This window comes from Syngnathus typhle, linkage group LG2 (assembly GCF_033458585.1).
Source record: "Syngnathus typhle isolate RoL2023-S1 ecotype Sweden linkage group LG2, RoL_Styp_1.0, whole genome shotgun sequence".
Lineage (NCBI taxonomy): Eukaryota > Metazoa > Chordata > Actinopteri > Syngnathiformes > Syngnathidae > Syngnathus > Syngnathus typhle.
Genome location: NC_083739.1, coordinates 20098209 through 20120581, shown reverse-complemented (window position 1 = coordinate 20120581; position 22373 = coordinate 20098209). Strand labels below are relative to the sequence as shown.

General features: G+C 40.8%; 1 protein-coding gene across 2 annotated transcripts in view; it reads right to left on the bottom strand.

The window, feature by feature from the left end:
• Positions 1-263: 263 nt before the first annotated feature.
• plxnb1a (plexin b1a) overlaps positions 264-22373 on the bottom strand; it is a 36568-nt gene continuing 14458 nt past the window's right edge. The window contains exons 2-39 of one of the 2 annotated variants that reach the window (XM_061272378.1): positions 21107-21169; positions 19878-20754; positions 19532-19774; positions 18380-18562; positions 17053-17181; positions 15670-15770; positions 15443-15575; positions 14692-14848; positions 14079-14187; positions 13641-13749; positions 12641-13396; positions 12021-12119; positions 11776-11898; positions 11365-11458; positions 11068-11237; positions 10644-10795; positions 10471-10576; positions 9947-10083; positions 9676-9849; positions 9159-9378; positions 8833-9075; positions 8246-8422; positions 7906-8054; positions 7696-7796; positions 7405-7622; positions 7112-7290; positions 6379-6445; positions 6000-6146; positions 5554-5728; positions 5301-5404; positions 5041-5125; positions 4466-4638; positions 4084-4244; positions 3737-3884; positions 3292-3356; positions 2668-2743; positions 2414-2488; positions 264-1804 (exon numbers count right to left, since the gene is read on the bottom strand). In XM_061272378.1, coding sequence (XP_061128362.1) covers positions 1700-1804; positions 2414-2488; positions 2668-2743; positions 3292-3356; positions 3737-3884; positions 4084-4244; positions 4466-4638; positions 5041-5125; positions 5301-5404; positions 5554-5728; positions 6000-6146; positions 6379-6445; positions 7112-7290; positions 7405-7622; positions 7696-7796; positions 7906-8054; positions 8246-8422; positions 8833-9075; positions 9159-9378; positions 9676-9849; positions 9947-10083; positions 10471-10576; positions 10644-10795; positions 11068-11237; positions 11365-11458; positions 11776-11898; positions 12021-12119; positions 12641-13396; positions 13641-13749; positions 14079-14187; positions 14692-14848; positions 15443-15575; positions 15670-15770; positions 17053-17181; positions 18380-18562; positions 19532-19774; positions 19878-20744 — 6510 coding nt within the window. In that variant the 5' untranslated portion in view covers positions 20745-20754; positions 21107-21169 and the 3' untranslated portion in view covers positions 264-1699. The remainder of the gene's footprint in view (positions 1805-2413; positions 2489-2667; positions 2744-3291; positions 3357-3736; positions 3885-4083; positions 4245-4465; positions 4639-5040; positions 5126-5300; positions 5405-5553; positions 5729-5999; positions 6147-6378; positions 6446-7111; positions 7291-7404; positions 7623-7695; positions 7797-7905; positions 8055-8245; positions 8423-8832; positions 9076-9158; positions 9379-9675; positions 9850-9946; positions 10084-10470; positions 10577-10643; positions 10796-11067; positions 11238-11364; positions 11459-11775; positions 11899-12020; positions 12120-12640; positions 13397-13640; positions 13750-14078; positions 14188-14691; positions 14849-15442; positions 15576-15669; positions 15771-17052; positions 17182-18379; positions 18563-19531; positions 19775-19877; positions 20755-21106; positions 21170-22373) is intronic. The other variant, XM_061272379.1, reaches the window with a different exon arrangement.

Below are 22373 nucleotides of genomic sequence, written 5' to 3'. Positions count from 1 at the left end.
CAAAAAATTGGCATACCACTTGCCATTAATTTTTCCCTAAGAAATTGATATTAAAAATGAATGCAAGCTTAATTTTTCTGATCCAAAAATATATAAAGTGAGTTTATTGGTAAGTAAAAAAAAAAAAAAAAATGTACTGGGTAATTTATTCTTTACTTGAGTCGCTACATTTAAAATCAGTATAAAGATCCCTCCCAAAAAATTATGTATTATTCTGCTCATAAAACAACTGTTAATCTGATGAGTTATAATAATTCAAACCATTGTTAGAACCGGGAACACTTTATTGCAGCACATTCAGCCATTGTTAGGTCAAGATTACTTGGGTAGAGTGTGCAACTACAGAAAAAAATGTCACAACAATTAACAGCGATTTTGCATCCGCACTCAAGCTACAAGCGACACTAACGTGTATGTACATGAACAGGACTTGAAATATTATTCAGTACCACATAAAGTGAAAATTGCTGTTTTTGTTTAAATCACAGCAAGACCTCACATCTTAAAACAAACAAATGTCTAAAATATATCTCTTTTTTGTTTTGAAAATAAAAATAAAATACAATTAACTTGGAAGGGTACCTCGGTGACAAAATTCAACCACATTTACCAACATAAGCTATTCAATAAATAAAAATAAATTAAAAACTTAAAAGCAACATGGTTCATAGACGAACAAAGGTACCTTCAGTGAGCTAACATAAGATGTAAAATGAGCTGTTCTGTGGGGACAGGTTTTATATACACATTTTTCTTAATCCAGTTTAGTTTATAGAAAAAAACCTAGATGAATGTTGCAAAGAACTTGATGATATGATAAATGGCCAAAATAATTATGAACAAAACTGAGTGGATCAAAGCTTCAGTAACGGCTCAGTGAGCCTATACTTTGGAACAGAGGTGTTAAATGCTAATGTAAGGATGCTCACAGCAACACCAAAAAGCTGTCTTTGTCATGCCTGTCAATCAAGTCACAAATGTTTGAATGACACAATGAAAAAAAAAAACAGCGATTGGCATTTGCTTGAACTCCTTATGTTAGTAAAAAAAAAAAAAGCCGCCTTCCTTAACAACAAAAGAAACAAAAAATTATCTTGTTCATAGGCACCAATAATAGGAATTGATTAGTGACTTTTTAAGGATGCATGTATCTTGTTATTACCAATTTCCGAGAAGGGGAGGCCCAAATACAGATAACATGTTGGACGGATCTATTTTGGAGTAAAAACTAACTTTTCTGTGAAACAAATGTGACAATAACTAGAGCACAGTATAGCCAATAAGAACTGGTGGTAATTGGGTCCACAATGAATTAAGTAAGACTTGAAAGAATAACTGAAGGAAACTAGAAGCACATTTGTCTAGGACAATTTCCATCAAAGGTTAATGTGTTTTTGTTAAGACATTTATAACAGCTGGACTAGGCATTCAAGTCAAGTACTCTCACACCTTTTTGCCCTTTTCTTCATCTACTGTGTCATCTGAGGACTAAAGCATGTACTTTGTACATTTTTAGGAATGTTCTGTGTGGTTTCTTGTTAAAAGCCACCAAGGGAAGATAACATCCTTCCGTACTGTTTCCCTTTCTCAAATGCTCCACATTTTGTTTGTGTAAAAAAATGTTCTGCTTTTCAAGAGGTGGGATAATTTCCCTTCAAAGTCTTTGTGGGTAAAGGGGAAAACGTATCTGGCTGTTTGGTCATAGGTCTGTGACTTTGTTCTCAACGGCGGCAGCAATCTGTTGCAATCTGTAACCAAGCTGCATCTTCTGGGCTGTGCAGTCCTCCTCAAGGGCTGAGATAATCTAATCGCACAAGGAAAAAAAAAAGTCAAATTCCAAATAAATATACAGTATTGTCAAGAGAATTGCATTAGGGTATTGAGAAGAAAATTCATTATTACATTTAATGCATTGATGATGCTTCTATAATGTTAAATTCTTATTATTGTCCTTCCCAACCCAAGGTTAACAGGGTCTCACCCCTACTTTGTCACCCTAATGTGTGACACACGCACAGCTTTAGTACGACTGAAATAACTTGGCTGTTTCACATAGCCTTTGATATTTAGCCATCTGTTTTCTTCTTCAGGCGACTGCTCTGATGCGCTGCTCTGTAGTCTGTGTTAAAGCAGATGGTTGACTCGCTTGAATTCTCGTAACTCGCTGAAGTCGTGACGGATTGACAAACAAATTGGGTTATTACAAACCTTATTAACCTGGGTATGGTTAAGGCTAAATATTAAATTGCTTTTAAATACCATTTTTGAAAAAAAGGGTCATATATGTCATTGCATATCAAATTCATTGATTTTAATCATTCTTTAGTATGCAGTAAAATAACCACATCTCATATGAATGTACCCTCTACCGTCTACATTAAATTGTCACATTGGATGATTTTGTGACACTCACTTGGTCGTAATACTTGTTGATGTACTTGTACAGCTCATGCAAAGCCACCAGGAAGTTGACCTCACCGGCATAGTTCTGCGTGAGACGGGTGAAAACAGAGATGAACCAACGGGGGTGAAAGAGCCGCATTGGTTTGCATTCAGAATTCATTTTAAACTCAACATCCCTCTCAAAAGGATACCACTATGAATGATTCACAGGTTCTAACCCAGGACAACATTTTCCAACATGGGAAGACATGGAAGGTAACATACACGGGAGAGCTCTGCCAGAGCTGAGTTCATCTCCTGGTCACTTGCTGAGATAGTCTGGCGGATGTCGGCGTAGTACCTGGAGAAAGCAAAACGGTAGATGATAAAAATAAGAAAGTCTTTTATTCATGAAGAAAGACAATTTCAGCCAGTTCAGTGCTGAAATAATCATTTCATCAATTGTATCTTCTATAAAGACTATCAATCGTGACTGATAGTGGGAAGGATATTATGTTTTTTTTTTAATAATTAAAATAATTTTGACAATCATGAGGAATGCGATGAAAGTTCATATCACGGTAATTTTTACAGTGCCTTAAATGTGTGTTTAGAAACCAAAGAGAATGCCACTGTTCTCGACAGAAGCCACCCTTGCTAAAATAACAACTAGACATATTTGTTACATCAAAAAAACTCTTGTCTAATGAAGCTTCAACCCATCACCAGTGTAATATGCAGCAGACAGCAGTGAGTACGGCGTGTCTACTTTGAGCGCATCCAAGCATGGAAGCCTCGCAGGCCTCGTCTACCTACTGTCTGGCCCTGACAGATTGTCCCAGGCCTCCCTCTCCTCCATTGCGGAGCGCCCCGGGTCAATGGGCTGACTGCCTGCCCAACATTTCCTACCTCTCAACCATCTGTTTGTAGCGCGGGATGTCTCTGGCATAGAGCAACTTGTTGATGGGGGAGTCCTGTAAAAGGAAGACAAATTGAAGACAAATTGTGTCCTCATTCTCAAATAAGCATTCAGGAAGGTAATACATGTCTCCTTCCGGGGCTGGGTTTCAGACCTTTCAAATAATACTAAGAATAATAATCAAAGGACTTTACTCTTACATACAACACTAAACATTCAATGACTTATCAACTTATGGGTTTTGTGCTGAGGTAATGTCATATTAGAGCAGCACATTCACAGATTTTTGTTCTAGGTATGCCTGGTGGCTCTCATCAGGTGTACCTAAATATGTGGCCGGTGAATAAGCAGTAATTGCAGTTACATAGTACGAGTGTAGTGGTTTTAGAAAGCGCTCTGCAGCAGTTGTATATTGCCGAACTATGATGAGCTCACCCGTCCTAGTTTGTGGTCAGCAATTGTGCAGGAGTCCATAAAAGTCTGAGCGATGACAAACAGCACAGCGTCCACGTGGTCTGAGGTTTGCACGTTGAAGATGAACTGCGGATTTTTTAAGATGTTGATCCAAAATCGCAGCGGTAAGCTGTTTGGTGAGACAATCACATGCATCAGCTGTATTGAAAGAACTAAGGAAGAGAGCAATAAACAAACCAGTTCTGTAAAGTGTAACCAGTAAGAAACTACTTTTAGGTTTCATTTAGTAATTCAACATTATTACACACATCTCAACTTTTTGGTAAATTATTGTATGTACGTATATGTACTTTTAAACTGGCCATTACCTGTTGGTTTTCCAGATATGGATAGTTTCCGGGTCGGTGATGTTGTGCTGCAGGGCCTGTTCATCCAACAAGTCAAAAAAGTATTTGACAGCCAAAGGGACGGGACGACTGGTGCTGAGAATTGCTGTGAATAAATCATCCACAAACTTCTGCAGTGTGCCCTGACAAAGAGTCAAGTAAGACAAATCGATGAGAGAAGAAAAAAAGAATATCCATCCAAATACTTCAGTAAGCAACAGTACAAAAGTATCACGTGTGGACTTGAAACATCACTGATCTGAACTCCTTATTTTACCGGCACATGAATTCTAAGCTAACCATTACTAAATTCTCAATATTCAACTCTAGAGCGCTTTGCATTTGTGAAGGTTCACTCAGTTACCTTCATGGAGAGGAGTCGCGTGAGGTAAATTTCAGGGATGGCCTTGGCTCGCTCACCGCCCTTCTCCCTCATGCTGCCCCTTCTGTGTTTGGGCAGCTCCGATTCCTCGCTGGCTTTTACCAAATGCCACAGTTTAACGCCGCCGTCTTCACCATCATCCAGCATAGGAGTCTCTGACGGGAGCCGAAACAAAATGAAAAAATAAATAGAGAAAGAAAAAAATTTAAATACAAAAAAAAAGAAAGACGTAGTTTAACGCAGATAAAATGTGCGTAAGCAAATTGCAACTACTGTACAGTGATTTACAAGATTTAATTGCAAACATATAAAACCTTATTCAAGTTTACTCATGTGTCAAAAGTCACAAGGTATCCAAAAATTATAGGTGGATAGGTAACTACTATTGCCAATTTAATCACGTGACAATGTCATAATTCAGAAGTGTTTAACATGAATTATTCATACAGTCAAACAGCGACCTCTTGTGCTTACTATTCAGCCTATTTTCTTAGGCAGCTGCATCCTTTGTGGATGGATATTTGTATACAACTGTTTCTGTGTGGTAACAGACTCACTCTCTCCAGGCATGTAATCTTGGCTGTCATGGAGGTGGTTTTTAGTGCTTCTGGGGATGAGGGCGACAGTAGCTCCATCAGGGACCTGCACCACCGCAGGGGGGGAAAAATCCCCACACCATTTTCAGTACATACATAGCATATATAAGAAAAGGTAAAAACAGCATCATCATGTTTCTTGTAGTATTGTCCATATGTATTCAGTAGGCTTATGTTAGGCTGATGTGCATTTACAACATGTACGTGTGGCTAAGACTGACCTTATAGTGTTGTAAAGTATTGAGGCGCTTCCACAAGCCCTGCACGACCGATGTGAGATCCTCATCTGACAGGATTAGGTGACCTGCCACACCAGAGCGCCACTCTGGATGGAAAATAGTAATCATATTATATAAAGCTGTTCATATGAGAACTTGTGTAAATGAAAGCAATTTGCACTTTCCATAGGGGCAGGAACCGCAAGTGTTTTTGTGTAGTGTATACTATTTTGCTAACAATGCACACAGAACTTACCAAGGTGTAAGGAGTCAGCATGTGGTCTCCGGGAGATGGATGTCCCCTTCCAAGTTTGGTCCAAAAGTTTCTCCTTGACTTGGGAGATGGTGTCACAGTCCAAGACCTTGGCGGGCAACGTGGGAGTTGACGCTCCGCCACTGGCAGCAGCCGCTGGCATGACAACATTTAGGGTCTGCATTGACAGAATGGAATTTTGAGCATTTCTGAGGAAGGGAAGAGAAATCCCTGCCTTGTCATGTTAAAGTAAGGTATTTCAAGAGTTGATAATTTGATGAATTAATTGCAACACTAGATGAGTCAACATAAAAGTAAGTATCAAATATCAAAACAGACCCATAGTCACATGTGGATTGAGCCTCAATTTGCAACAATTCTTACGATTAGAACAAATATTATAAAAAGGAAGAGTGCACACTAATTATACTTTAAGTGTGTGCTCTGACCAAGGTGCGGTACTCGACATCCTCTCGCAACAGCCGGTTGTCATTCAAAGTGTACTTGGCTTTTCCTGTCACAGCATCCACGGGTCCCTTGTCCACTTGGTGCTTTATTGCCCGGAACAGCATGTAGAACGACTCCCCTGCTGATTCCTGTCCAGGAATTAATATGGAGGGTCATCAATGTCAAAATGCAACCAAATTAATTCAAGACTCATTCAGTGATTGTACTGAATGGAATGTATTTCCAACTTCAAGAGAGCCATGACTAACCATCCAGTAATCATGAGAAACAATAATTTACAGCTGTATTCCATGTGCTCAAAAGTAGAAGCAAACAAATGTTCTATGTGAAGCTTTAACACGCTGTTATCCTGCTACATACCCGCAAGAAGTTGAACAAGCAAATGGACATCCAGTTTGTCAAGAGCTTCTCAACCACAGATTCAGTTCTAGGAGGAAAAAATACATGCAGAATAGTAGTTGGTATTTTAGGGTGATCAAAAAAAAATCTAATTACTAGTAACAGGATTTGTAATTATTTAATTAATCAGCACATTTTAATCTCATATCTGATAAAGATCTCAAATAAATAATTTGAATTCTAGGACATTACAAAACTGTAGTGCATGACTAATCAGTTGAATCCACATTTTTATTGGTGGAGTGTGCTTCTTAAAAATGAAATTCTAATTAAAAAAGGTCAAGCACATCAGCAAACCAATCAGGCCAGGTCATTATTCAAAAATGCAATACAAAAACACTTCAATAAAATACATATAGAGCTGACTCAATACAGAAATTCAAATTCCAGGAATCTCCTGCATTAGTTGCACCTCTCCTTCACACAACCTGTTGGAACGAACTGTGCTTCCTCTCAGAAAATTCTTTGAATTTTTGACTCTAGTTAATCCAATTAATTTTGAGAGCTTAAGATCAGGGGATGCTTTGAGAATAATTGTCAATTTTTGTCTATGTGAAGCCCTTTGACACTGCTTGTGATTTAGGGCTATACAAATAAACTTGACTTGACTTGATTTAATGCTTTAAATTGACCGCATAAATAATCCTAAAATATTCAATAATAAACACTCATAAATGCTGAAGAAACTTCTAACCTCCTAAGCATGAGCTTGGGGTTTTTCGCCACATACTGTTCCACCAGATCATTAAGTAGAGTCTTCAGGATGTCTGTGAAGTACTCCAGTTTACCATGGAGGGCCACAGTCAACAGAGAGGCCACATAGGCCCGGTCCCTTGGAGAAAAGGTCTGCTGGGCTTCCAGTGTGTGAATAAACTGCAAGGGAAGTAGTCAAAGTCTGCATTAACTACACAACATAACAAGTGGTGGTGGTTGTTGCTCTATATGTAACAAAGTAACCAAAAATACAAATGCAGGACTGAGGCTGACCTTGGTGAGAAACAATTTACTGTTGAGCAGATTAGACAGTTGAACAAGCCCTTGTTCAACAGTTTGCCTCCGGCTCTCCGGGACATCCAAATCTTGTCTCAGTGGTGACTCCTGGTGGCCTGGGAAGAAAATGCGCTCTGCATAGGCCTTGTATTCCAGGAAGGGAATCCCCGATCCCACCAAATCACTGGACATGTCCATCATCTCGGTCATTAAGTCTGATGGGAGTAAGAAAAAGTATGTGAAAAAATGGGAGCTTTTGAAACAATACCAGAATGTCAATCTTCGTACCTGTGAACTCCTTCTTGCAGCGGTCTCGCACACTGGTCTCCAGATTCTCCAACTGGATCTGGACTTTTTTATAGTCCCTCATGGCCTGTTTGCTCTTCTTCCTGGCAATCAACAAATAGAATAATGATGACGCAAAGTCCGGGCTACATGAAAAAACAAAAGGATTTCAAGGTGGGCAACCTACCGAATAGTATGGATATTTATATTTACCTGTAAATGAGGACGATTATGAGCACAATGAGAACCACTATTGAGGCTCCCACCCCTACTCCCACTTGGGCCTCCAAGGGAAATATGGACATGGCATGGCTGTCATACTGAACCCTACCCAAGGAGAAATTCATGTTCCCCATTTTGACCTAGAAAACAAAATTACAGAAAGACTGTTACGTCTCATGGCCCATTCATACGGGGCACGTTGTCTACTGTGTAAAGCGCTCAGCAAAATGATAACGATTGCACAATACTGCTTGATGCATATACTCCAAGATTCATAATAAATCCGTGGTGGAAGTCTGGACAGATAGAGCTGAGTTACTCGTTTACTTACAGTGAACTCAGGCAGACCGTCCATAACCTCCATTTTCTGGCTGCTGCGTACTGATGGCTGCTTGGCTGGCGGTTCACAGTATAAATGGTTATGGGTCAGGGTTTTCACTGAACATACGCCGTCCCCGATCCGAGCTTGGACCTCATGTTTTTGGATGGCCAGGTCCAGATTCTCTCCCTAAGTTGAAATGATTGCGGAAAATGTAAACTCACACAAGAGCTCAGAGTTTGATGGCAATGATAGGTTTCCACTGAAAAGATGTTAGTTCCATGTCAAATAGAACACAATTAAACACAAAACAATGAATGAATCATGAATGTTCTAGACTCTATCCCATCTGAATTCAGTTGAGACACAGTGTACACCTTGAACTAATTTGCAAAACATTCAAACACTCACATTCACACTTGTGGACAATTTAGAATGCTCAGTGAACCTAACATCCATACTTTAGAAAGTGGGAGAAAGACCCACAGCATGAGGAAAACACTGAATTGTCACACTGGAGGCAGCGATCCAAACTCTAACCACTGCTAACCTCTACCTCAACTAATTCACAGTCTGTAAATTGTGTCATCATTCCACACCTCAACAGAGATGATGCTGCCAGGTTTGTGGTGGTACGGTTTGTCGGGGTCATTGCGATTCAGCATGTACAGCTTTGGGTTGGGCTCATAGCTGAACGCTTCACTGCCCACAGTGTTGAAGTCAAAATGAAGACTGTCCAGCAGGAAATGAACTTTGACCCTAGCTCTCCTGGCTTCCGGTCCTACAGCCGGCGTCGGGCACAAGATGAGGGAGGAACTGTTCACTGCACAGTGGGATTCGTACTGCAGTATGGATTGGAGAGAATAAAGGAACAACATACAATAAATATTTATTTGTAGAAAAGGGAAGGATTTTTAACACATACCTGCTTCACATGGCAAAGTGCACCGTGAGAGCAGTCCGCCTCTGGGATGATCCTCCGTCGTCGCTTGAGAGGCGTCTTTTTATCTTGTCCGTCTTTCAACCGACCTGTGCTACGCCTCCTCCTGGGAGGGAGAGAATCAGGCGGGCTGAGCGTGACCCGAATTTTGGGGTCTTGAACCACATCAAGGTTTTGACCGGACACTCTGATGATTCTGCCTCCACTGCAAGGAAAAGGGAAATGCTTGAAAGATGAACTTAAATATATCATCATTAAACTTGAAAATGTTCAATGCTTCATCTCAATAAAAGTTGAGAAAATCATAAAATCCTTGCATGGAGCTTCATTGTATTATATTTCTTGGATATGAAAAAAACTATTCAAAATGTGATGGCAATTAATAAAATGATCAATTTAGTTTTAATACAACAGTGTAGACCTTTTCAAATCATGTCTTTGTGCACTACCTAATGTAAAAAAACAACAACAACATTCTAAATGTCTTTTGTTTGTGAAGCACCTGAGAAAACTTTTGGACGGTGTGGCCCAGGAAATGTTGGGGTTGGGCGTGTAGTGATAAACAAAACCCTGTAGGTGGCGTTCAGCGCCTCCAAATCGCACTATGATGCCATGTTCGCCTGTCCTGTTACTGCCTCTTGTCAGACAGCAGATCTGATCTTCCTCGATGCTTATCCTAAACAAAGACAGCTTGCGATTGAACAGCCGCTCAAACAAAAAGCTTTACACATCAAAAATAAAGAATGCATGAATAATGACAGTGTGACACTTACACCATACATGGTATTCCTCCGATGAGGACGCTGACATCATTTGGGTGGCCCGTCTTAAGGCTGCGACCTTTGATAGTGACAGAGGAGCCCCCTGCTTTTGGCCCTCTCTGGGGGAAGAGACCGCTCAGTATGGGATCCTGGCAATGAGTAATAAAAATACAGCATGAGAAGAAAGCACAAAGAAAATAAAACTGCATGTTCCACTAATTTACAGCCATGTGGGTGATTTACTGTCAAGATAAACGAGAGAGCGGGAAACACCGGAGGGTTGTTTCGCAGCCTACAACCATAAATTTGCTCATCACTTTGTGCTAATTAATTAGAGGCTGGCATCCTTTTCCTGTTAATGCAACTAAGAAGATGAGCTGCTTGATTGAAAAGCAGATTACTCACGAGATATAATGCTAAGTGTCACCTTGTCAAAAAAAAAAATACAAAATTAAAGAAATAAAACATAGATGTAGCAACACAATAATATTCTTAAAAGAGTCATTTCAAGCATATTTTCACAAACTTGTATTTACCTGAAAGCTGAAGGTCTGGCCAGACACACCAAGTCCTCCTCCCCTTACTTTGACAGAGGCCTGTCCCCTCTTCTCTCCCCTGCTGCTTGTGGTCTCACACACTATCCTGCACGACACAGGGGTAAGAAGCAAACGCGCATATCCTAGTTCATCTTTTGGCATACATTACTCACCTTGAGGAGATCTCATATCTGCTGTGGATGACACTGCAGGGAACCTCAGCAAGTGTGACAGAGTTGAGGATGTCTTCAGCCCTCTGGCCAAGATTGGAGCCTGAAATAGTCACCAAGGTTCCCCCCTCGACAGGGCCGGACACAGGATCCAACTGAAACATAAAAGAAAAGACGTATCGACAGCTTTTCTCATTTACACATGATCACATTAACCACAACACACACCAGCCTCCTCTTAATAATATAATAGCTCAGATGTGTCAAGATGGGTATCCAGAAGAGAGGCAACCAGGTTCATCTCTGGTGGAAACAATTCAGTAGCAAATACATGTTTGCACGCATTAATATTATATATGCAATAAACGCCTTGAAAACAGTCGTTGACGTTTGTATTCTTTTTCAAAGAGGATAAAACAAGCCTTACAAAATGAATGACAGGGGCAGGACAAGTGTGTTTGACATCATCGGTGCAGGACCCATGGTAGACGCAGCGGGAGGTGGAAGAACTCCCGCACCAGACGCAGCCGTACTTTGGATCGGCCGTACGACATCGACTACAGTCAGATCTTCCCACGGAACAGTTGTACAGAGTCACTGAAGCAGGGGAAAGAAAGGGAGATCAGTGAGGGGAAAAAATTCCTTGTTATATTTAGAACATTCTGTGTGGAAGGTTGCCAAGGTGTGTGATATAACGTGTGCCACATGAGAAATTAGCCCCCACCGAAAAGGTCATCAGCACTGTCAATGAGAAAGTTATCTTTCCTTCTGACGTTGATCATGGCTGGGTATTCCTCCATCAAAGCAGAATAAGCAAACTGAAAAATAAGCAATAAAACAATGTAGCATGTTTTGAGTTATACAGGCTAATATGCAAATTCAGGAACAAAGCACTAATGTGATCCGTCTGTCTGGGAGGGTGTAAAGGTATCAAATGTATGCAAACACAACAGTATATTGAAAACGGAGTGTAGTTTCCTGATAATTTTTTTTTTTAATTATTATTATTTCATTTTGGTTTTGCTGTTTAGATTAGATTTAGATACATTGAAACATATCCATTAGAAGTTTAGGTATTAAGTATGTCCTGTACATAGCAAAAAAAAAAAAACTTTGGCAAATAAAATATGCTGACCTGATGTGGTTTGCAGGTTATCAAAAAAACTGAGGGCTGCTTGGCATCCGGTTCCACAGACGCTTCAACCACTACTGACTGATTCTCAACATCCAGCACGCACTCGTAGTCCAGATTTTCATCCTAAATGTGAACAGTTTTTGAATGAAAAACTTAATTAAAACATTGAGAGGGACATATTGAGAAACATATATACCTAAATAATAAACCACCTGCTAAAATAGTTGTAAGGTTAAACTATGTACCTGAAACAGGTTGAGGTGTTGTCCCACTAGTGTAATCTTCCTTTCAACATTGACAGGAAGGGGGAAGGAGTCCTGAACTTTCTCCACGCAAGGACAGTCCTGAAAAAATATGCAATGTGAAACACATGCCTTAGATAAAAATAGGAAAAAAATAGTCCGCATAATAATACAGATTGTCAGGCCATGAAGCAGTAAAGAAATATGTTGGGTTAATACTTCTTATTGTGAGGCTATTTGATGAGATGATGGTGCTGAAATGGATGTTTTGGCCAGACTGTCCCAAAAAGGTCAATTTTCAGTGACCAGAAATAAGATAAAAACATAATAAATAAATAAATAAATGTGTGTCACGTTGAGTTCACTGGTACTGCATTTCACAGAAAACTGCATCTCCTTACATTCTGTCTGTAGTGTTGAATCAAAATAGTTGTATTTTTAAACACTCGTGTTTCTGTGGACAGTTACATAGTTAACATTGGTAACGAAATCCATGAGTGTATGTCGACTTGGTATTTCAGTTTCTTCTTTTGATTTCCAATGGGACAAATTGTTTCAATTATTAGATACCAGAGGTTTATAAGGCCTAAGTTGAATTTATTAGCAACAGCTTCTGAACTCACCATTAAGTAATAAAGAGAGGAATCTGCCTGGTATTTTTCATCAGAGTCAGAGTTGGGCTCAAAAATCACGTCAGGTGACTGTGTGAAGGTGACATTTTCATTTGCACCTGTCAGAAAAAAGGGGACGCTGTCCCTGTCTACTCCACCCTCGGGCCTCTCCCACTCCCATGGAGAAGTATTACTCCCATCAGAGCTTATTACTGAGATTTCCTCAGTCAAGTCACTGCCAGCAATGTCTGACAAAGTTGCAACTCCACCGGATGTGGTTGAGCTTATACCAGAGGAAGCGCCTGCTGCCTCACCGGAGGGTTCTAAGAGGCCCAATTCAGAGTCTACGGGCCCAATTGTACTGCTAAGGAGTGTTGTGTTAGACGTGTTGCCAGCGTTCTCGCCACTTTCTATCAGCCAATCAACAGTCTCCTCCGCTGAAAAATGTCTAGTTCTGGCCACATTTCCATCAGTAGTAGTGAGCATGTCAAAGGCAAAGCTGTCTGTGATGCTGGCATCTGAGGGTAGACTGGTGGCCTGGTTGAAGGTTCCGATGAAGTGGTGTGTGGTGTCCGTGGACTCGCTGTTAAGAGCGGTAAGGGTTGTCGTTGCGGTGGCAGCTGCAGTGGTCGTAGCAGGAGTCATGCTGAGTGGCAGCTGCGTCACTGTCACTGTTGTTGGTGGTGATGTTGTTGTTGTCGGAGTCATCACAGTTAAAGTAGTCTGTTTTCTGGTGGGTGGTGGAATGGTGGGTGTCGGCGGTTTGAACTTGTTGATGGAGAAGCGCAAACGAACAAGCAGGAAAGGGCAAGAAAAAAAAAAGGCAGGGGGGGTACAAAATTAGGATAAACAAGAAGACTGACTGAAGAATCCTAAATAATAACAAAGCAAGACCGGAAATGAAAAACGTACACACAGGCGGAGCAAATAAGACAAGGCACAGAAACGTACATGTATGGCGTGATGCAAGTCGGTGATACTAGACAGGGCATGGCCATAAATGTTGACTCACATTTTGATTGTAGATGGTGACTCCTTGGCTGCAGGTGTGTCTGTGGGTGCAGACATGCTCATGGATACACCAGTTACACCCCCAGCGACTGCTAACACACCCTTGACATCTGAGGGGAAAATAATAATACACAAAATATGTTCAAGTAAAATATCTCATCTATATACACATCTATGACAACATATGGTTTATAACACTTTATGGGCGTTAATATATTCAATCACTAATAACTACTCAAAGAAGAAAATGCTATCGATAACAGAGTTACAAAAACAAATGCATCATCGAAAGCGTTGTCTCGTGAATATGTCATTGTGCTTGTTGCTGAATTAAACGGTTTCACTCAGGCAAGACAGCACATGATTTATGACATTGTGTTCTGGTGACCCATGCAGCATGTGTGTGAATGTCTGCGGGCGCGAGTGCGTTGATACTCACGGCCTCCGTTCAGAGAGCTTCTGCACAAGGCCACAGTCGTACAAGGTAAATTCTGTCTCTGCTACCGTTACGTTTAGAAAACGTAGGGAAAGTATCACCATCACGAACTCTGGATGACAACAGAACCACTTAATTAGAATAATTGCTATATTAACTAAACAAAGTGTACTTGATTAATAACTGATATAGTATGTACCGATACAAGGTGGGAAAATATAATAAGATAATGCTCAAAGGAACCTACATTTAAAAAATATATATACTATATGTTTTTTTTCTGCATTTTGCATTTATAAGTAACTACAAATTCATCACTTTGTGACATCACAACATGAGGAACCGGTCATTTTCTTGGATGATGCTTGGAGAGGAGGAATTATCAAGAATGCCCCAAGAAGAGTAAATGGAGAAAAGCACCACCGCTGAGATTGAATTTGCATTTTAACACATCTAAAAGCTCAAAAAGTTGATTTTGCATGATATTGCTCCCTCAAAGGCTTTAATTTTTTTTCATTTTTTTTTTAAAGATACTTTTCGGGGATATTTTAAGCCCTGTGGTGAAATGTGCTTATAAAATATAGTCATATACATGTGGACACAAGCTGAAGCTCACCGTCTCCATGCCCAATGGCGGGTAGATTACTTGCATCAGGGGTGGGGCATACAACACCCGTGTTAGTGAACAAGGCAGGAGTTTCTGTATCGTGGAAGAAGCAAGAGTAGGCCTCGCCTTCTCCTAAACTAGGTAGTCTTTCAACTGACACTGTTATCTGGGGGAGAGGAAAATATTGATCAGTATTTTTACTGTAACTCAACCTTGAAAATGAGCATAATGAAAAAAAAAAAAAACTAATACCGTCTTTTCCGGACTATAAGGCGCACCTTCAATGAATGGCCCATTTTAAAACGTTGTCCTTATATAAGGCACACTGGACTATTAATATCAAATCATTCTCCATTTTATCTTTTTTATTCCAACTTTAGACGCAACAAATTACTTTGTAATCACAAAATAATGATCCATAGTCTTTTTGATTCATGATTCATAGTCTTCAGCGGGCCACTTATGATTGATTTCATGACACACTGCTTCGGGCCAGTTTGAATTTAGGAATTTGGTCCATATATAAGGCGCACTGTCGGCTTTTGAGAAAACTTTAGGTTTTTAGGTGCGCTTTATAGTCCGGAAAATACGGTACTTGAATAACAATGAAATTGTCACTACGAGTAATTGATTAAAGATTAGATGAGACGTGGTGGAGCATTCAGGATAAACAGCAAAGCTTCAAAGCAGCCTAGGTTTGGATATTTTGTAGTTATACTTCGCATTCATGTTAATGCTACTTCCTCTCCCCTAAAATTACATTTGTTTTCTCCCCGCGGCTGATGTTGTACAGGTTGAGATGCTGGATGCTGAGGCACTGCTGCGTGCGGTTGAAACTCCACAACCACTGCCCCTTGACTGACCCTCGCCGGCACTCCCAACGTTGTCCACACCTGAAGTAGCAATGTGAGTTGTCAGAGAAAAATACAAGGAAACAACAAGGGAACCTGACTTCACTGTGGCTCAGTTCTTCACAACCAGACTCACCGCCCCTCCAGGACACACCAGCCACAGTACGGGTCATTGGCAGACAGACAAGACTGGCAGTCCAGATGATCTCCACATTCTGCCACAGGACGCTTCTCTACCTGAAGGTCAAATACATCCAATCTAGTTACATTCATTCATAACCTCAAGCATATAAACATAAACCTTTGAGAAAACAACTTGGAAAGGTTAATCCTACAAAACGTTCTTTAAAAATGTGCAAATCTATAATGATGTATAGGGTTAGGGCTAGTATAGCAAAAGGATGTGGCTGCAAAAAAAACAATTAAAAGGCATGAATATTTGCGGTAATTACTTTGACGTTAGCCAGATAAACCAACTCCTGAATCGCAGTTTCCCATACAGCCCCATCTCACAACTTCCCACACGGACACTCTGTAGGGAGTGTGCCTTCACAAAAAGGGCCACTTTCTCTGATTAATACTATTGTTGTCTGACCCCCACACCTCCTGCTGATTGTTGTTTTCAACAGAAGGTGAGTGACCTTTGACCTCTATTGCCAGCTGCTCTCATTTAGCCATTATGCTCTTTGCCTTGTAATCCGTCATGCTACTTTTTTCTACGGTCAACGCAGTTTGAGGAAGTACCAACGCATGGACAAATGTGACAAACACTCAATTGTGTGCTGATGAATGACAGCCCATGTTCAGGCTTGTGCATTGAGACATCTGGGTGTGTGGTTGAATGGACAGGCCACCACTCTGGAAAGGCTACAGCTGTTAAACTATTTCAAACAAAAGCACTCCAAGAGAGCCAAGATTTTTTCACCTGCAAAATCAATAAGCAGCGACAGTCTAGGATTTTAATTCCTCCAAAACTTTCTCTGGATCCAAGGGAACAAAATGCATATAAACTGGATATGCGTCCAACCTTGAGAAAATAGGACTTGATTTATACTACAAGGCACAAGTACAAGATTTTCAATTTGTTGATGCCAATTTCGCCCACTTCAAAATATGCGTCATGGCAGGCTAGAGGAGCAGCTTCAAATAGAAAGCAATTTTACACCATACAACATACCTACTCATCACGACAAATGAATATCAGGTCCGCACGCTAAAAACTGTAGACCAGGGGTTAGCCTGTGTCCACCTGAAAGCCCCCAAAGAACCACATTCTAAAAATAGCTCACCAGTGATGACATTGTGATTTCCCTGGACTGTTGTAGAAATGATCATTTAAAAATGTAAACACCTGTAGAAATTTATTTATTTATTTATAATTTATGTGCAACAAACGGGTAGCCCTTGCAGACTATTAACTATTGTTACTTGAAAAAGGTAACAGGAAAGAAGTGAAAGAAGACTTGCTGAATACTATGATTTAATCTTGAAGGTGTACCTATCCTCTTACGCAACTTACAGAAGCTTTGGTCATGATGTAGATGTGCGCGCCTTTCTGGTCCAGTAAGAGGTCACGGTTAATGGAGGAGTTGGGCTGGATAGTCACATTGGCATACACCTCCACTTGGCCATCTTGGCCCAGATACACCTGAGAAAGAACATCAGAGGTTGGTAGACAATGCACAGTAGATGGATAGAACATCAGTAATCGCTCAATGACAGAGACACTTAAATCATGAGGTGCAGTATTCTTTTGTTGTAGTGCATCGATAAACATTTGAGAGTTTTAATTACTAGTTGTTTTGCACACAGTTAAGAAAATACAAGAACTCACGGGGCCTATTTTCTGAAGATAACAAATAGCGAATGCAAAACAGAGGATATGATTGGCAGCACTAAACATAATTTAAGTGTAAAAATTAAAAGTAAAGTTTGGAAAAAACTACAACATTAAAATGAAGTAAAATAAAAGAAACTTCTTGTGCAACACGCAACTCACACCTAAACCCAATTAAACTTGTGCAGGAACGCAACCAAAGTGGTTATGAATGTGATTAGCACATTGAAAAATCCAATATAAGCACAGGAAGACACCTCTGGTTTCAAGTGGTTCCCCAGCCTTCAAACTCTCATATTACCTCATGTTTATGAGATTAGAAGAAGTGTTTTTTTTTTTTCCTTTAGCCTCTCCATCCGGAGGCACGTGACCACTGTGAGCAGAATACCCATTATGAGGATGCTCTCAACACATAATGGCAGCGAAAGTTGCTCTGTAGTGTTTGGTGGTTTAGAAGTATTCATGCAGATTTTATAAAATCAATCTGTCTGCATTCATTAAATATAGCACATCAGTTTTAAGACTCCTTATCAGATGAGTCTCAATAGCGCTCTTCAGGTGGTGATACTCCGCTGTTACAAAAGTGGTCTTACACTTGGAATTTTATTTCTGGATAAAACAAAGATAAATATATCTTCATCTTATAGTAGTAGCTTCCAAAACAAAGATAAATATATTTCCATCTATAGTATTAGCTCAAAAATGCATAACTTTCAAGTGGCCAACAATCGCATGACAAAAATTGGACACATATTTATAGAGCTATGCGCGTCTGTGTATGTTGGAATACTGTGAAGGATGGAATGATTGGAATCCTCAAGATCTGTACAATAGCTGACAATGGTTGCTGATGTTTTAACAGGTGTAAAGTGTGCTCAATTTCCTGAGAAATGAATCACAGAAACTCTAAGGAGCTTGTTAGGCTGCCATGGGCATTCCACAACGTATCCAACTTTATAAAAAACTATACGTACTAGGTAAGTACTGAGTGGTGAATGTGATGTGCTACCTTGTGAAGCGTCCCTTTGGAGTCTCCCAGGAAAGCAATGCTGTGGTCGTACCTCACGCTAACAGCCACAGCAGTGAGATGGGTAGAAAAGGTTTGCCATACAGCCTTGGCCACTACCGGCACCCTGCTTGCCATTGGACTCGGAGTGTGATCAGAGCCGCAGGGATATGCTTGAAGAGTATTCTACAACATACACATGACTATGGTTGAGTATACCAAGCTGATTTGTCCTTCACTGAAGAAAAAGATTTGAGTAATCAAGAATTTAATTCATCTCCAACTGTCATCGACCATTTAGAAGACCCTTCTTTGGATGTCCTCTAATTTAACCTTTGGTAATGACTTCCTGTTAGTGTTGCACAGACTATTTTTTTCTTCAATCATTGGGATAAGAGTACAGCAGTGTGTAACACTCAATACATTTTTCTGGTCTGCAAAGCCTCACAACTAAGCGAAAAATGTCTATGTTTTCAAACTTTGCTTAATCATTGCTCATGGAAAATAGAATTTTATCGTCATCTGGCCTTTCGTCTCTGTAGTTTCATTTAGCACGGAATTCATTCTACAATTCTTCGCTTCTTTCTGTGGCCATGTTACTGGCAGCCCTTGTCTTTGTCCTCGTTCCTCCTTGCTAGAGCTCAATACATTGCTGCACAGCTGAACCAAGTTGCCTTGGTTTACTGACCTCTAATGATCCCATTCAATGGTCTGAGGGATGCCAAATGTAGGCATCTGTGGAGAGCGGTGGGGATGAACTAAACGGCTGCAGCTGCCCAAAGCTACTTCTGGGGCATCTGGGCTTGAGTCCCATGGCCTAATTACAAGACTTGCCTAAAAATCACTTCGCCGCATACAATGATGCAGTTTAATCCCGCTAATGCTGCGGGTACAATTTGCTGCTTAGCTGGTATTTTACGACATTTACCCTTTCTCTGACCACTGAAACCAATTTAGTCAATCTACTTCAGGTAAACGGCAGGAAATGGTTCATGCTGATGGCTTGCATTAAGTTATTAGCCAATGTACAAGTTGTCAGAGAACATACAGTAAAACAAAAAACAGGATAGAGTGCAATCCTTGGAGGGAGTAGGATTAGTGATAAAATGCAAGAAAATGTCCGTGCTATGCTATTGCTATTGGCTGTGTGCATACCCTGAGTAATTTGGCGCAGCTAGACTTGACCTCATACTCTATGTAGGCCACCTCTCTTCCATCGTCCAACATCCCGTCTTGGGTGTAACACAGATCCCTTATGGAGTCAATGCGTCTGTCAAGTGCATCCAAAGGGAAGATGCACAGAGCTGAGCCATCCAAGGAATTTTGGTTAGTGGAGCTGACACGGGTGGAGAAGACTGCCAACAAGTCCTCACCCTCCCTGTCTGTACCTTGACCCACCTGTTACACATAATTTGAAGGGGGACAAAATTCAAGGATATCAATGGCAGAAGCAACAACTGTCATTCTAGTGACACGTTTGAAGGAGAAATAATAAATTTACCTGGGCTGCTTGGAGAAGGTTGTAAACTCTAGAATTTGAAGATGGTGATCGGCAAACCAGAGGAACTTCCACGTAGGAATAGTAAGAGGCATCATCGAGGCAAACCCTGGCCGCATAGGTCTGATATTCCCTCGATGACGACTTTATGTCTCGGCGGTAAAACAAGAAGTACACATATGTTCGCCGTGTGAACGTGGTCACGAAATGGTGGTCGTATTCGGACAGACGACCTGCTACGGCAAGCTTTGCCGTCTCCTCGTAGGAAAAAATAGGCTCTGATGAAAGGTGTCGTGTGGAAATAGCTGGCTGACTGGCGGTGTAGCCCCTACCCACATACATCACAGACGTTTCCCCACCCCGAAGCCCCACCACAAGCCCCACGGTTGAAACCAACGGATCATTGGCTGCCACGTATTGAGTGTCCATTGGCCTCTCTGTGGAGAAAAGAACCTCACTGATTGAGGTCAGGCTCCGTTTTTGGCAGGTCCCTTGGTATACACTACCGCAGGTGATCAATTCCAATCCCGTCGGATCCACCAGCAGTAATTTGTTATGGTTACTGGTTCTCCTGGCCTGGGGACAATTGGACTCTGTGACAGGAGGGATGCAGTCTTTGCTGTCACTCACAGGACCGGTCTTCTCCTCTTGCTCCAACCGAAGTCCATCTAATCCATCTAGCTGAAACAGGTGGTCTCTGGCCCCCACATAGACTTTACCAATGGATGGGTCTGGATGGAGCACCAGGTGCTGGAATTCTGTGTCATCACGGGAAAAACTTGGGTAAGAGTGACCATGGACTAAGGCAACGGTGATGACGGTGATGAAGAACAAGAGTAGGGTGGAGTGCTGAGCCTTCCCATGTAGCATGGCAGATATTCTGAGGAGGGAAATGCACCAGGGTTACACATGTTTAAGTAATTGTTGCATTTAACTTGTATGCTAAAACCTTTTTTTCTTCAGATTGATAAAATGATGGTCGAACCTGACAGATAGAAACACATCACCAAACCACATTCTGCACTGAATGATATACTATGGCCACCACAGTGAATGCGCTCAAACTTGTTTTTTCAGTCCCATTGTTAAATAAATTATCCTGGAAATGTATGTATGCAAAAGCTCATTAAAATTGCAGCTAAGAACAGTGCTAAACAAATGCTGCAGTTGTATAAGAGATTACTTAATATTGGTGGTACTGCAGTCTCAGTTTTCATTTGAAAAAGCCTTACCATCTATGTTCTTTGTTAAGCCGAAGACTCCCACTGCCTAATCATCTCCCATTTCTTCTCAGTCTGTCAAGATGGAAAAATAAATAAATTAAATTAATCATCTGGTTCAGACATTAAAAAGAGAGACAAATGAGGCATAAGCATTCATAAAGAGATAGGGGGAATTGCAGGATGATCACATAATCACATTTACTTGTCACCTCTATCAGATTACACACAGTTTTGACTATGAGCCGTGTTCTTTACATCTTGAAGATTCAAAACAACACATTTCCCATCTCAAGAGCCATCAGTCAACACCTCTGAGAGAGTACTTTGTGGACACTGAGAGCAATCCCCCTCATTTGTGCTAAAATCTCTTTAATTATTGAGCAGGTTCCTCAGTCCTTCCACTGACCTCGCAGAGAAAAGGTCAGAGGAAGGAATGAATAACTCCCAAACACCACAGAGTTTTACCCTACCTTTTAACCACTTAGAGACAGACAATTACAAGGACCATCATTTACATTGATGTTTATTGTTATCAAGTGGTATTTAGAGCTAGACACTCAACAATGACAGTAGAATAAATTGCATGTATGACACAACACGTATTGAACACCATGACATTTATTTAGTAATGTGACATGACAGACAGCTGAAATGTTAGACATGGAACTAGTATCTCACCTAACTCTTTTGTGCTCACTGGTGCAACAATAAGGACAAAGCAGAGGCGGGTCTATAAGGAAGAAGATGAAAGAGTGTCTAGGATGGGTACATGACCCGAGGCCATCCAAGAGCAGCTGCAAGAGTTGTGCTGCATGACTGGTAAAAGGGGACGGGGGAGGGTTGTGGTGGTGCATGTGTCTAAGGGTCGTTCACTTATTCATGAGCTGAATAAATATAATAATTCTAAACCTCCATGCATCCTGTACAGCGCTGATTAAAAATACTGCATGAAAAAGAATTGGTGTATTACAGAATCTTCAACAGGCCCAAGGCCCTTTTGGGCCCGGACGCAGAAAAAACATTTTTCTTGTTTTATTGCTCCCATACCCAATAAGTATTTTTGTTTAGAATTCATACATTCATTCGTTCATTCATTGATTCATTAATTCGTTCATATTCTAGCCACTCTGACGTAATCTGGCTGGGAAAATTCCCCACTATGCTGTCATCCTCACCTGCTCTTTGACCAGCAAACATGCCCGGTCAACTTATTTATAGCACGCAAACGACCCCATTACCATGGGAACTTCCTTTTGCCGATCCGCTACGATGGGTC